The sequence below is a fragment of the Canis lupus genome, chromosome 25 (assembly GCF_011100685.1).
Source record: "Canis lupus familiaris isolate Mischka breed German Shepherd chromosome 25, alternate assembly UU_Cfam_GSD_1.0, whole genome shotgun sequence".
Taxonomy (NCBI): domain Eukaryota; kingdom Metazoa; phylum Chordata; class Mammalia; order Carnivora; family Canidae; genus Canis; species Canis lupus.
Window position 1 is genome coordinate 15283270 of NC_049246.1, and position 16415 is coordinate 15299684.

The 16415-nt window shown below is 38.7% G+C and overlaps 1 protein-coding gene across 2 annotated transcripts in view; it reads left to right on the forward strand.

The window, feature by feature from the left end:
* The window catches only part of SACS (sacsin molecular chaperone), an 89592-nt gene that overhangs the window by 6012 nt on the left and 67165 nt on the right, over positions 1 to 16415 (forward strand). For both annotated transcript variants that reach the window (XM_038573481.1, XM_038573483.1), the window contains exon 2: positions 4666 to 5190. In XM_038573481.1, the coding sequence (XP_038429409.1) occupies positions 5171 to 5190 (20 nt within the window). In that variant the 5' untranslated portion in view covers positions 4666 to 5170. The remainder of the gene's footprint in view (positions 1 to 4665; positions 5191 to 16415) is intronic.

Sequence of the window (16415 nt, forward strand, 5' to 3'; positions counted from 1 at the left end):
AACTATAAGGTTCTAGAGCTTGTATTGGAGCTGTGTCACTTCCTTACAGTGTGACCTTGCAGTATCCTTATGGCCCCAAGAGACACTGTGATGGTATGTGATGGTCCGTTCAACATCGCCACTGCAGAGCATGGTTTTACAAAGATTAATATCTCTGTAAACTAACATTTCCATATTTATATACTAACATTTACATTTGCTACAGACAGCCCTGGGGACTTTTGTCAACCTTGTACCCTTCTATTCTATATTCTCTTGTGGCTTGGGCGCATGCTTTAACTTTCTTGAGCTTCAATCTCTTAACCTGTAAAAAGGGGAAACTATCTGGTCTACCTCTTTGATCAAATAGTCTTGTGGATTGCATGACACCGTATATGGAATTGTAAAGGACTAGAGAAATGTAAGGTACTGTCATTTAAATGACATACACAGGATTTCTAATTGATTAAGAAGGGCTTACTGGTACCATATGGATCTTTGGAACTTTGAGGAATACTTTGGAATGCTTAGGGAGTAGGTTCTCACAGAGTATTTCACAAGGTGGAGGACTATTATATGATAATAAATGAAAGATATTAAAAACTATTTTAAGCAAGGATGTCATTATATACTCTTCAATGTTTTATAAACCCATTTTCAATATTATCCCATGTATGAGACACAATTTATAGCACAAAGTGAATTTTTATTATCTTTAAATGGAAATACTGTGCATACAAAAGAATATATATAAATTAGAACACTTTGCCTGCCTTTTTTTTTTTTTTTAGATCATTCCTTTTTTTATTTTCAAGAGTTCTTTATGTATTCTGGACACAAACTTTTGTCAATTATCTGTATGGCAAATATGTCTCCTGATTTTTTGTAGCTTGCCTTAGGTGACCAGAAGTATTGATTTTAATGTGGTTTGACTGTAATCATCTTTTGTCTTATGGTTAGTGCCTTCTATTTGTTCTTTAAAGAATTCTTTACTTTGAAGTCATAAAGATACTGTGTTATATTTCTTTCTAAAGACTTTAAGGTTTGATTTTCTCATTTATGTGTGGCATTGATATTTGTGTACCATGGGAGGTACAGATATGTTTTGTTTTTATGTAGATAACCAACTGTCCCAGTAACATTTTCTGAATGGTCTGCTTTCCCAACTGAATTCTCTAAACACTTCTTCATGTATCAGGTTTCCGTGAATGCAGGGCTCTGTTGCTAAGCTTTTATTCTAATTGTTCCTGTGTGAATGCCCTATTAACTTAGTTATAATAGTTTTACATTAAGATTCAATATTTAGGGGTGCCTGGGTGCCTCAGTTGCTAGGCATCTGTCTTTGGCTTGGGTCCTCAATCCCATGCCTGGGATTGAGCCCCGAGTTGGGCTCTCTGCTCACCCAGGGAGTTTATTTCTCCCTCCCTCTCTGTCCTTTCCCCTGCTCATGCTCTCTCTTTCAAATAAATAAATAAATAAATAAAATCTTTTAAAAAAGTTTTATAAAGAAAGATTCAATGTCTAGAAAATCAAGTCTTTCCCCTTACTCTTCTGAAGGAGTGTCTTTTTAAAAATATTCTTGTCCTTTTGTTCTTCCACAAAACTTGTCCAGCTTTATTTTAAAAACTTACTGGGTCTTTGGTCAGAATTCCTTTGAATGAAAAGATCAATTTGAGGAGAGTTGACATTTCAATGATATGGAGCCTTTTTTGTCATCATGTGCATTATCTCTGTTTTTATAAGGGCCTCTTATATGTTTATATGACACAGCTATCAGTCTAAAATGTTGTCAAAGAGGAAAGTGTATTAACATGACATGACATTTTCTTGATGAATCTGTGGTAGGGAAAACTGTGTCCTCGTCTAGCAGCTCCTTAATTCTCTCTAGTAATAAAGTTTTCAATTTTAATATTGCCTCTTTAATTAACATCTAGCCCACAACTTAGAATTCCAAAAACCATTATTCCCTTTTGGACACTGGAAACTTTGTACATGTGCATCTCCTCAGGACTTGTCTTCTCTAATTGTTCTGAAATTACCCCTGTGAAGAGGTGTAGCATAGGCAGTATGGTTGATACTGTCTGTTTTTATGTTTTCTGGGAGAATCTGTAAGATATTAGAGTTAGCTGTTTGGTGAACATTTGGTGCAGCTCACCAATGAAACTGGCCAGCCTCCTGCTTTCCCTATGAGGAGAGTTTCCATATTAGTGATGGAATCTATTGCATAGGATGGACTTAGTTCTTAAATTAGTTGTGTCGAGGGATCAGGAGAAAGACTGTATCTTGGCTTTGGTGATATATTGCTCAAAGTCGTCATATCCTGCTAGCATTGATAGAAATAAATGTACTTGATGATAGTACTTTCATTAGGGTTCAGAGTTTTATAGGAAAAACAATTCAAAGATTGTTTTTTATGATGGATGTATTATTGTCCATCTGTAGGAAGGTTATAGTGATTTATACCACAGGGTTCTACATTGTGTAGCCATTTTACTAAACATGTCAGGTGATGTAAAGCTAACATTTCAGAATGTGTTTTTTAAAAGATATCAACAAATTGGAAATAGAGATGGAAACTCATTCAATGAGGTTAATAAGCATGAATGTGCAGTGTTCCACTGAAATCAATGGTTCTGTTTCTCTCTAATGCTCCCATGGAAGCAGAACATCACGAGCAGAGAAATTGTGCTGAAGGCAAGGGCCTGGAGGGTCTCTATTCAAGTATAACTAATCCTGGATTTCCTTTGGAATTTCATATTTTATTTTTTAAAGATTTTATTTATTTATTCACGAGAGAGAGAGAGAGAGAGAGAGAGAGAGGCAGAGACACAGGCAGAGGGAGAAGCAGGCTCCATGCAGGGAGCCCGACGTGGGACTGGATCCCAGGTATCCAGGATCATGCCCTGGGCTAAAGGCAGTGCTAAACCCCTAAGCCACCTGGGCTGCCCTATCATAAATATTTATATAAAACCTGTGTCTGTTCTATGACACGTTTATACTTTATAACTATACTTAGAATGACAATTGACAAAATCTTTTTTATTTAGAAAGACATAATTTGGATGAATTTCTATTCTCAGAATTTGTTTATGAGTTAGATCATAGAATGAATCATAGAATTTTACAGGTGTTAATAACTTGGAACGCTTATTCCAACCCCTTGTTTCACAGATAAAGAAATTGACTCTTATCTTCCACTTTATTACACATAACTTCTCTTAATCTGAACATTTCAAATTGAAGAGTCTAATTTTTGAAATTCATTGTCATAGGCTTTCATTTTCATGCTACATAATTTCTTAATTTAATTTCAATTCTTTATTTTTAAAATTAAATTAAATTTTAATTCTTTAATTATAAATTTCAATCTAGAATTTCTCTAATCCTTTTTTTTTTAAGATTTTATTTATTTATTCATGAGAGACATAGAGAGAAGGAAAGAGACACAGGCAGAGAGAGAAGCAGACTCCATACAGGGAGCCCAATGTGGGATTTGATCCTGGGAGTCCCGGATCAGGCCCTGGGGGAAAGGGAAGCGCTCAACCACTGAACCACCCAGGCATCCCAAGAATTTCTCTAATTCTTTACCCAAGGCAGTCAAATTTCATTACACATGATTTTATGTGAAAGAATAATCAAGATTTTGGATTGGCTTGTTTTGATTAATCTCACTCCTGATGTCTGGTCATATTTTTATTATAACAAGTTACTGAGGAAGTGATTTCAGGAAATCACGCACTGATTACAGTGCATTTTGAGTTATTTTCCTGGGTTTTCATGAAGCCGAGAATCTATAGTGTTATAAGTCTAGCTTAGTTTACTATCTCTAAATTACGTTTGTCTGCAATGAAATATCATTGGTAACAAAAGTAGAATAGGCATTCAGGAGCTGGTTTTGCAGCTTCCAGTGTGTGAGTGCCTAGCTGAGTGAGCCTGAACACTGTTCCTCACTTTACTGCGCCCAAGTTTCTTCAACAGTCTAACTATTCTCTCTCGCTCTGTCCACTTCAAAGAATTGTTTAAGTGTGATACTAAGAGAGTGTCTTGAAAATTATCAAGTGCTTATACGCATGAGAATGTATAAATGGGTAGAAAATTCAATCTCCTGTGTCCTTCTGGCTTATCACTGTTGTCAAAGCGTGTCACTTATTTTCCTAGTTTTTTTTTTTTTCTTAAAATATTAGACTGTTGGTAGTCACTAGGGGTTGTTGAGAATATTACAAAAAGACTTTCTGATAGTTACATTTTATTTTTTTTTCCTGATGTAGATGTTTCACTTTCAAACATGAGCTATATTATATGTAAAGTCATAGCTTTGGATTTAAAGGCATGGTTTCTGAAAAAGGGCACTCATCTAAAGTACGTATTTCACTTGAAAGAAGCCAGGGAAATGGAGAAATGGGAAGAAATGTGTAGGGAGTGAGAACAGGAAACTAAATTAAATAGATATGTTTTTTTATTTATAGAGTCCACCATGTCTAGTTACATGTGTGTGTTTGTTGGTTGTGAGGTAAGGGATAAATGCCATGCGATTTGGCAGGGCTCTAGTGCAACCAGCAGTTTATAATTAGAAAGTCGCTGGAAATAAGAACCGTGGCTGTCTTCCACAAGGAATTACATTTTTAGTGCATTTACTCAGAGTACTTTTTCCCTACTCCCTCTAACCTTCCTTGGTTTTTCTTCCAGGATCCAAAAGTGATGTGGCAATGCAGGCATTACCAGAGCAAGCAGAAGGGCTCTTGCCGGTGAGTGTTTTATATCTGGTGAGATGAGGGTGAGAAACACGGAGCCCAAGAGCTTCTGCAACATTTTTCCTCACCACCTTCAGAAAGAAAAACAGAAGATTCCCAGATGAAAATTGCTACTTTCTGCTGTGGAGAAAAGCCAAACACCGTTACCTACTTGATACTAGTTTACCTTAAGAACTTCTGTGGGTTGCCAGATCAGAAGGCATAACCCAAAGAGGCAACCACTTTTGGACTGGAGAGTCTTACTTGAAGGAAGACAACAAGACATAACAATGCTCCCGGGCATCAGATGATGGGTGGTGGACACTGAGGGGAAGATGGGCTTCTCACCGGCCACGCAGAGCTGAGCTCGGAGTATACACTGAAAGGAAATACAAACGAAAGACTTAGAAAACAGAAAAATAGTTTCATGATTTTCACAGACACATATTCCAGAAGTAATAATGGAGACCACGGATAATAGGTAAATGAGTTCATGTTTTAAGTGACAACGATTGGCATTGATATTTTAAGGCTTATTGGGTTTTCCCAAATGAAACATAGATAGGCAAAAACAGATGAAAGCTTTCTAGAGATGAGAGGGAGTCAACTATAGATATTTCAGCTGTAACGGGAATGATGGCTGTAGCAATTCAAGCCAAGGTTGGAAATCATTCCTTACCTTTGTCCAGATGGTTTTTGGATTTTCTGTCTTCTGGTGTGGCTGTTGTAATGGATGGTTGATTAGATGCCCCATCCCCATTTTCTCTTTCCTCAAGTGTATATGCTAGTGCCTCCTACTGGCCATGGGATTATTTGGAAAATATGAAATAAAAAACTGAAGTACCTGAAATTTTATCAAATGACCTGGGAAAGGAAAGAGAGAGAGAGAGACAGAGAGAGAGAGAGATATGGAGAGAGAGAGCAGTGAACTTTGGTAAGAATAAAGTTTACTCCTTTCCTCAAATTTAGTTGTTATTTTGTAAGAACCATACAAGCTTGAGGTTTGAAGCAAAAATATAATGTTTACAATTACCCCTTAAATTTCTATGTGTTTTTTTCTTAAGCATATGACAAAACACTCTTTCATTGATTTTGAATGCTGTATTCAAATAGTATGCTCAATAAATAAAATTTTAGTGCCATAGAGACCAGGTAAGCCTTCACATCTTGTACCCTAATGATATCAACAGATGAAAAGACTTTTCAAATTTGCCTTTCAGATTTGGCTTGTTGAAAAAAACCCCAGTGTTTGCTTTTATTTTTCAGAAATTTCCAAAATAAAAATTTTTAAATGTTGAATTCACTAGACAGAGGAGGTAAGTGTAACTTTTTCAATAGAACTTGCCTCTTAGCAAATGAGGATTACTTTTGTGACTGGTTTGTACTTAAATATGCGAATGCACACAAGTGTTGAGATCACTTAATGGATTTAATTTTTATTGGCCAATTGGAATATTTGACTGTTTTTTAGTATAATAAGAAGACATCTAGAGCATCTAAGATAATATTACTGATGTTAAATTTTTTAAACATGAGAGAAACATACGTGTCACCATACATGCTATCTCACAGTATTTTTGAAGATTTTTCTTTTTTTTACCTTTTAAAGTGCTTCTATATTATGCCTTCTCAGTTGTGAAAGTAGGTGTTTTTCAAACTAAAGGTAAATTCATTTTCATACTACTTGGCAATTGACTGATTTGTTAGACATAATGTCATTTTAAAAGTTATTTTATTTTTTTAAAGATTTTATTTATTTTTTGAGAGAGAGTGTGTGTGAGAGAGAGAGAGAGAGAAGGACAGAGGGAGAGAGAGAGAAGCAGACTCCCTACTGAGTGGGGAGCCTGACATGGGGCTCAATCTTGGGACTCCAAGATCATGACCTGAGCTGAAGGCAGACATTTAACTGACTGAACTACCCAGGCGCCCCTATAAATTTATTTTAAAGAGTGATGTTTATGTAGAATCATTGATACTGTCACTAAAGTATAACTTTTCAACAATCAGGATTGATTTGAAGTAGCTAACAGATGTTGAAAAAATGACAGATTCTGGCTGATAAACTTTTAATTTAATTTAATTTAATTTATTTGAGAGAGAGAGAGAGAGAGAAACATAAGCAGGGAGGAGGGGCAGGGGCAGAGAGAGAGAAACAGACTCCCTGCTGAACAGGGAGCCTGACATGGGGCTGGATCACAGGACCCTGAGATCATGATGTGAGTTGAAGGCAAATGCTTAACCGAGTAAGCCATCTAGGAACCTCTGGCTGATAAATTCTATTTATAGCTTTAAAAAAGTATATTAGCATTGAGTGTGTCTTTGCAGATTCTGTAGTCTTTGGGTACTGTAGGATATTCTCCGAACTGATATATTTATTTACTTAAAGCTTATTTACTTATTTACTTAAAGCCAAAATGCCAGTGACTGGATATAGCAACGTGTGTGACTACACAGAGTGGAATACGTGGGTTGAGGGCCAAAACATCAATCTTAAGGTCATTTTTCTAAGTACACACTTTTATTAAGGCATTTAAAACCTATCTTATTAAGACCATAAATCTATAAAGCTTGATTGCCTGGCTTCTTTGATCCTGGGACAAGATAATAATTTTTATAGGTGAAAAAGATCCAGCTGGGGCTTCTTGAGCTCTGGGGCATAGTATCTTGAGTTCTAAGGGGTATGTGTATGTGGTGGGGCTCATGCAGTCATGGCATCAATAGTTCAGGCCCTTCCTAGGGTATTGGCTTTATGTAGATGTTTTGGGAAAAGAAGTTAGATTGTCTATCTAATAGGCAGTATCAAGCGTTACGCTAAAATAAAGGCAGATGTATTATTGGATATGCCATCTGGATATTTAATTATTTATTTTTAAAGATTTTATTTATTTATTCATTAGACACACACACACATACACAGAGAGAGAGAGAGAGAGAGGCAAAGACACAGGCAGAGGGAGAAGCAGACTCCACGCAGGGAGCCCCACGTGGGACTCAATCCTGGGTCTGATAAAATTTAACTGATGTTAAATTTTTTAAACATGAGAGAAACATACGTGTCACCATACATGCTATCTCACAGTATTTTTGAAGATTTTTCTTTTTTTTACCTTTTAAAGTGCTTCTTAGCTAGCTGCTATGAAGGCAGCGCTAAACCACTAAACCACTGAACCACCCGGGCTGCCCTCCATCTGGATATTTAAACTAAAAGTTGAGACTTAATCTCAATTGTTGAAGGATGCTTTGGGATTGGTTCTCTCTCTATGGCCATCAGGAAGACTCTGGAGCTTCAGTATGTGCCAGTGTAAAAGCAGAATCCAGGATGTGGAAGGGTGGACCAGATTTGGAGAAATTGTCCTACACGATGCCTAGGAAACAGTTCTAGTTACAGTGTGCTAAGGAGCTTCACTTATTTGGTATTGATTCAGGCTGGTGGTGATGTCTGAGATCCTTTCTTATGGGTCTTGTTTGATAGATAAGAAAGCTGAAATTATGTGACTTGCTCAAACTCATAGGGTTAGTTAAAGAAAATTTTTTTTCTGACACTTGTTAAAATGGTTAGGAAGACTTCATTCAAGACTATTGAAGGGGTGTCAAGAGCATTGCAACAGGGGAGAGAGATCGTGCTCAAATCTGAATACAGCAAAGATGACTAAGGATTTATAGCCAATGAGCAGAGTGTGGAGACCAGGGGATGTAATATTAATAGAAGGAGATACCCAGTGTAGGGGGATTCTTGCTAAACCATCTTGATAGAATTCTTGCTGAAGGCTGGCAGGGTGATTGGGTATCAGGGGTAGGGATTATGGAATTTGGTTAAATACTGAGGGTAATTGGATGTTAAAAGTAGGGAGATTTTTGCTAAACTGATTTAGCAGGATTCTTGCTAAAGCTGGGTTAGGCAGGTCAAAGACAGAGCTTAAGGGCAAGGCCTCATTGAAAAGAAGGCTCAAAGGTGTCTCCTAAAGTTTGGTCATGGAGAGAGCCCAGGTTCAAGCAGGTTCAAGACCTGTGACTGGTCCTGCCTCTCCCATCTTCCTCCAGAATCTACCCAATGTGTCTGGCTCCACTGACCTGGGGATTACAGGGCAGCCCTTTCAGTTAGGATCCTCCAAATAAATCTCTGTTCTTAAAATTAATCATTCAGCTAACATGTATGGAGCATTTATTATGTGCCTGGGGATATATCAGGGAATTAAACTGATACAGATACTGACTTTTGTGACTCTTACATTCTATCAGGGAAAGACAGAAAATAAGTAGTACATAATTAAGTTATATGGTATCTTGTATGATGGAACAAAAGGAATGGTAAGCCAAAGAAAGGAGGTGGGAGTCTGATGGGGTATAGGAACATGTGTCTCAATTTTAAATAGGAAGGTCAGGATGGTACTCATGAAAAAGATTAAATTTGAGCAAACACTTGAAAGAGAGGAAGGAATAATAATAATTATGAAGGAGAAGAATGTTCCAGACAGAGGAATTCATGCAAAGTGCCTAGGTAGGAGCTGCCTGGCATGTTACAAGAATAGGGAGGTGGTGGGCATGCTGGAGGGAAGTGAATGAAGGCCAGCTGACGATGTGGTTGAAGAGGTACCTGGGCACCAGGTCATCGTGAAGCCAACTGGGAATCCATTGCAGGGTTTTAAGGAGTGACATTCTCTGACATGTGTTTAAAGCAGCCCACTAGCTGCTATGAAGAGGGCCAGGTGTAGAAGTGAGGAGCCCATTATGAGTTGTGACAATCTAGATGAAAGATGATGATGACTCTGGGCAGGATGGAAGGGTGTTGGACGTACCTCTTCACTGATGGCTCTGTGGTGGTTCACACGTGTTTGTCAGTATCTTCACCAAGGTTGTGAGAACATCATTAGTATCTGACTGTGTGGGAATGTTGAATACACTTAAGATGAATATCAACAACCTGATTATGATGACTGTTATGCCATTTTCCCAAAAATGATCAATTCCCTAATTCCTCACCTGACACTAACTACCAAAAGTTAGCATAGACCCTTGAGGTTAAGGGCTCAGTCCTGCAAGACTGCCCCACTTGAGGGTCCAGCTACAAATGGGATCTCCAGGTTACCCAACTACAGATTCAGGGATTACCATGGTGCCTTTCCTCGGGTTCAGTAATTCACTACAACGACTCTGAACTCAGACTGCTTTACTCATGATTATGGTTTATTGTAAAGGATATGACTCAGTAACCCCCAAGTGGAAGAGATGTATCAGGCAAGATTTGGGGGTAAGGAGTATGCAGTTTCCGGAGCCCTCCTATCACCTTGATGTGTTCACCAGTTGGGGGGCTCCCTTAGCCTTGTTGTTTCAGAGTTTTTATTGGAGTTTGATTCTGTAGGCATGACTGATTGAACTCAGGCTCCAGCCCCTCTCCCTTCTCTGGAGGTCAGGGGGATGCAGCTAAAAGTACCAGTCCTCTAATCACATCACTAATTCCTCTATCTCTAACCACTGATCCTGAAGCTACCTAGAAGCCCTGCCCTGAGTCACCTCATCAGTATACTAAAGACACTACTATCCTCAGGAAATTTAAAAGCTCTGTGCCCCTGGGGCACCTGGGTGGCTCAGTTGGTTGTCTGCTTTCAGTTCAAGTCATGATCTCAGGATCCTGGGATTGAGTCTACTGTCAGGCTCCCTGCTCAGCAGTAGTCTACTTCTCCCTCTGCCCCTCCCTGCTGCTTGTGCTCTCTCTCATTCACTCTCTGTCTCTCAAATAAAATAAAATAAAATAAAATAAAATAAAATAAAAAATAAAAGCCCCCTGTGGCAAGCCCAAGAAGATATATTATATTTAATTACACACACACACATATATATGTATATAATTTTTTTTTTTTTTTTTTTTTTTTTTTTTTTTACGGGAGCATACTAGGAGTAAGAAAGATTCAGATGGGAAAGCAGAGTCCAGGCTTCAGGATAGCAGGCAAAGAAGCTGAGTCCACGTATGTGAAACTAAGCCCAGACAGGGAAGAGCAAGTAGGCAGTAATGGGCCAGGAAAACAAGCCAGACCTTGTACTTCTCATGAGGGGCAGGAGTGGATTTAGGCTCGAAGCCATGGGTCTAATGGCAGTGACCCAGAACCAGAGCCAGGGTGATAGGGGTCCAAAGAAAGAACAAGTGGATTAGTAATTATTCCACACTCCTTAGTTTCTGTAGTTCATGAGTCTAAATAAAGTCAGTTAATATTTACATCCATATCTCCATGGCTCAAGCCTTCACCCGTTTGACAAGGCTTTAACCCCCATGCTCCACTAGTCTGCTTAAATTCTTCCCCAGCTATTTCTGGGTATCCTCAAGGTGGTGATGTCTTATATGGGCTCAGGAATAAATTTGCTCATGTTCTTTCCTCTTGAGCCTCTAAGTCAAGGAGATTGTCAAGGCCTCTGAAAGCTGTTGTTTTGGTAAGTCCCCCATACCCAGTGGACACCCTGAGCCCAAAACCATTCTGAAACCTGGGGATAGGGCAGTAAAGGGAGATGAATGGCTTCTCCTCAAGCCTGTGCCAAATTTGTTTTCTGGGAGGGAAGCAGCACTGCATGGACTAAGTCTTGTCCCATGTTTCATAAACATTGTGCCTGAGTTTCTGTCCTCATAGGCTCAAAACCAGTCCCTTATATACCAGGCAGAAAGGGGAGAATGGGTCCTGTCCTGCCGCCTCTACATCTCCTCCCTCTCTCTTCTCCTTAGATACCTCTGCATCCAAACAAAACAAACTCAGAACAAATATCCTTCCACCTCCTTTCAGAGAAAACAAATTGTGTAATGGAAAGAGTATCAACGTTTGAGCCAGATATACTTGGTTTGAAACTTGGCTTTGCTATTTACTAGTTATGTGGTCTTGAATATGTTCCTTTTTCTTAATAGAGGGATCATAATGCCTACAATAATGTTAGGTTAGAGATCGTGAAGTTAAAACATAGTAGCTGACCCAGAATGCCCAAGAAAAGGTATCACTTGTTACAGTTACTTCTGTTAAGCAGCAAAAATTCAACTGAATAATTTAAAAAATCAAATTGACTTTGTTGAACGATTCATGAACCAGGCAGCCTCCCATCTAGCAGATAGAGAAGAAGTCCATCAGGCTGCAGGAAAGGAAAACATTTTAAAGGTAGAGAGGGAGTGGATAAAGGAAATTATTAGCAAAGAACGCATTGTTTGAGGCAAGGTCACCCTCCTAAGGGGAACAGAAGGGTCTATCAATATATTTCCTAGTGCTGGCCAGGAAATTCCGTGTTGACTGGTTAAAGGTTACATTCTGGCGGAGGGTGAAACTGCACTTCGGTTAGGTATTAAGTCTTGGTTTGCCAATGTGATGCCCTTAACATAAGTGACTCCATTTTGGGTCTGGTGTTTTCATTTCAATACTCCATTATTGAGAAACTAGCACAAAGCCTAGCCATGTGCGATGGCTTCCACCAGCAAGTGTTACGGGGTGGTGCTGCCTACTGCCATCCCAGCTAACGAGCAGTTGTAAACTGGTCTGTCTTACCCTTCTTGGCTGGTTGCAGGGATTTTCCTTTCTACCATCCTTTCTATCATCCCCTCAACATCTCCAAGTGTGTCAAGATCTGCTCAGGAAGGGCCTTATCCAGTGTCTGGTCAACCAATAGGAAACACAAGATGCAAAGGCAGGGGCTGGCGATAATCTTGGTGAACACCATATAGTATATTTAGGGAAGGAATCATCAAAAGGCAGCAAGATGATTTGGGACAGTTGGTGATCCTCACCGAGTATTAATGAAAAGGCCAACTTGGTTTCCCTGTAGTTTCCTGCCATGGGCTCTGTAGCAATTCCCATTTTCCTGGTTCCTGGGGGAGGGAAAACAGCCTGCATGTGTGATTTTAAGCTCTTCTGTGTAATACACAGGCTAGAGTTTGGTCTGCAACAGGTGACTCACCATTGCTGTCAGTTTCAGAGCAGTAAGAAATCCATCTTCAATGACCAGGGGAAGGGATTTGGTGAGGGAAGGAGAAAAAGACATACTGATGAATGCTTTGCTGTATTTGTCCATCAGGCACGCTGCTGTTTCTCAAAATAGTTAAGTCTGATTCAGTTTCTCCTTCATGGGTAGAACAGGCAATCATGCTGTGGTGAGCGGGCTATAGATGGGGTCCCCACAGTCAATTTAGGATAAGCCAAAGGTATATGGAAAATGAAAAAGAATCAGTTGCCAAGGAAGCTGGCAAATGAGGCAGTTACCTCCCAAGACCTGAGGGACTAAGGTAGAAGCAGTTGCCTAAATCTTTAAGGACAAAGCATAACTTGGGGCAACACCTCTTGAGAAGGGCAGTGACCTTTTGTTGAAAGACACAGACCATGGTGAGGCTATGTGACGGGTGTTGGGGGAATGAATTCTGTGACATCACTCTCATCTCTCACTTCCCCCTCTGTTGAGGCTGCTGTTGGTCAACTGAACCTGCAGCAAAAGCCTCCTGAGGCCCTCCTGATGCAGTCCAGACAGGTCGGTTGAGGTGAGCAAGGTGGAGAGTGGACCTGAGGGGCAGAGTGATATTTAGTATATGTGGAAAGAATCCTGGGCTTTCACCCTCTTTACCCACGATTGGCAGAAATCCTATGCCTGGTCTTCATACCCCTTTGCCCCCCTTAAAAATATCATGAAAAATTTTAGGCATACGTAGAAGAAACTGTTAAGTCATTGTACCTATATACTCGTTATGCAGATTAAATACTAATTGAAATTATGCCCAATTTGTTCATACCTTTCTCTTTGTTTCAACATGGTAAAGCAAATCCTACCCACTCTATTTTGTGCTGGGGGGGTGCAGCTGTGCAGTGGCATTCTGAAGGACCCCGAAGGCTTTTCCACTCTCAACAGATGTGTGTTGAAGGAAGGAGTTCTGCAATCACCTAAAGCTATTGGAAAGGAGAAGGGGAAGCAGTAACAGCCATAGAAATATATTTGTTATTTAACATTTATAGGTACTGGAATCATTACCCATTAAACACTACTTAGGATGGTCCTCTTCACTGAAAAATCAATTGATAGGTTTTTCTTGAGAAAAATATAAAGTTAATTTATTACCCAGTATAAAACATTAGGGTTTTATTTTTTTATTTAAATACAATTTGCCAACATATAGTACATCATTAGTTTCAGATGTAGTTTTCAATGATTCATTAGTTGCCTATAATACCGAATGCTCATCCCATCACGAGACTTCTTAATGCCTGTCACCCAGTTACCCCATCCTCTCACCCTCCTCCCCTTCTGCAACCCTTTGTTTGTTTCCCAGGTAGAAGTCTCTCATGGTTTGTCTTCCTCTCTAATTTTCCCCCACTCAGTCCCCCTTCCCTTATGGTCCCTTTCACTATTTCTTATTATTCCACATGTGAGTGAAACCTTATGATGATTATCCTTCTCCAATTGACTTATTTCACTCAGCATAATAACCTCCAGTTCCATCCACATCGAAGTAAATGGTACGTATTCATCCTTTGTGATGGCTGAGTAATATTCTATTGTGTGTATGTATGTGTGTGTTTGTGCATGTATGTGTATCACATCTTTTTTTATCCATTCATTTGTTAAAGGACATCTCAGCTGCTTCCACAGGTTTTAAATGATATCATTTACTGAGCCTCCAAGAGGAAAAAAATTTCAAGTAGGAATGATAACTTAGAGTCAAATTGACATGATATATTTTTTAAAATTCAGCAGTAGGAAAAATGTTTTATATATGAATCCTTAATATAAATTATTGTAACTTCTAATTTGTTATGATTGAAAGCCACAGCCATAAGAAAAATAGTGCAGAATCAAAACACTAATTCTTTTCAGAGCTAAACACAGTTTGAAGCCTACAGCATCTCCTAGACCAAGTAAATAGGTTCTGTATAAAATCTGTCATAGAATGTATAGAAAAAAAATCCCTTGAAAAATCTTTGAAAATAAAAAAAAAACAGAAAAGCTTTATAAAAGTGGTTGTATATTATTGTGACCTCTAGCATAGGTAGGTACAGCCAAATAATTTGACGTTTTGACATAAATTAACCTGGTCTCTCCTCCCCAAAAGAATAAAAAAACAAGAGAAAGGAACTGCCTCTTCTCATGTTGCAAGAAAATCCTGGCTAAATGCAGAGTCCAAGGAACAGACTTCAGACACTGTAATTTATTCTTTCTTTTAATCTGTATAGTGAAGAATGGTAGCAAACATGTTCTTTAAAGAGAATGATGCACTACAGAGCCCTTGTACATATTTACTGTCTTTTTTCCTTTTTTAATTAGGGAAGTCTTAGCTCAAAACTTCAGTTGAGTTACAGAAAGAGAGGACAAGTTTACAAGGACAACATGTGCTTTGCAGACATTGTGTTAAGTGCAGTGGCAACTGATTGTTTCTCTCTGCCCACTGACCAGTCACTGAAAAAAGGCAAACATGTCTACATTTTGCTACTTAATGGTACCTTATCATCATATTCTTTGGGTCCATAGGTCCAGTCCCAGTAAAAGCTTATTTTCTATTCTGGAACAGGTAATTATCAGTTTGTGTTTTGGAAGTAAGGACCATGGATATTACCAATTTACTTAAACTTATTTAAGTATTATTATTTAGTGAAGACTGTTCTCAGGGTTAAGTTAAGGATCTTTAGCCAATGTCTTTCATTGGTAAAATGGATTCTCCATGAATCAAGTTGTCTTCTGAATCTCCTCCATCCAGTCAGTTGACTGTCGAAGCCACACCTAGTTGGTAGCACTTCATTTCTACCTTAAGGTCTTTAAAATGGAATAACTAATGTTTTTTAAGTTAATATCTTTCTTATGGGTAGTCATATATTACAAAATGTTAGCTTTAAAATTCATTATTCTCACAATTAAAAGGAATCTTTAAGCTGAAGGAATTTTAAGTTTAAGGAACAAATTAAGTTGCAAGTACATAGTGAGGAAGAGCATACTTAAGCTGCCTATCAGGGGTCCTCTGCTTCAAAAAGTCTCCCCAGCAGCTGTATCAGCACATCTCAAACCAGCATCCTACACAAATGAATGGTACTTTCACAGATAAGTGAAAAGTTGGGTATTGCCCATATATTAAGACAAAAAAGAAGTGTATAGAGACTCCTGGCTGGCTTAATTGGGAGAACATGTGACCCTCAATCTTGGGGTCATGAGTTTGACCCCCACATAGGATATAGAGATAACTTAAAAAAATGTACAAGGTGAGCAGAGGAACCAGCTGATGTGTAGGAGTCTTTTAGCTCCCGAAGGAAGGCCTTAGAACAGTAAGTGATCAGCAAACGCTAACAACATTGACCATAAAAATTCTTTAGGTTCTGCACAAATTCCAATCACTTCTTCATCCTCTGATCTTTTACAGGCTGAATCCCAATTTCCCTTTGGCTCTGTTGCTTTTTTTTTAACCATTGCTTTTCCAAAAATTAGGTGTTGTGAAGTTCACCTCTTCTCAAGCTGTGAAAAATTTTGGAGTTTGTGATGAAAGATTAGACCAGCTCACAGTTCTATCTAATGACAGTTTACTAATATCTGTCCACTAAGGCAATTATTAAAGAAAAGAAAAAAATGATAAGGACCCACTTTTCTTCTAATTCTTACTTTGTACGGAGGATGCAAAGTGCTTATTAAGGAATGAAATGATTAAGATCACAGCATTCCCATTTTCAGCACTGAATGTTGTGGGACATAGAATGACATATGAGAGATTGTAAGCAA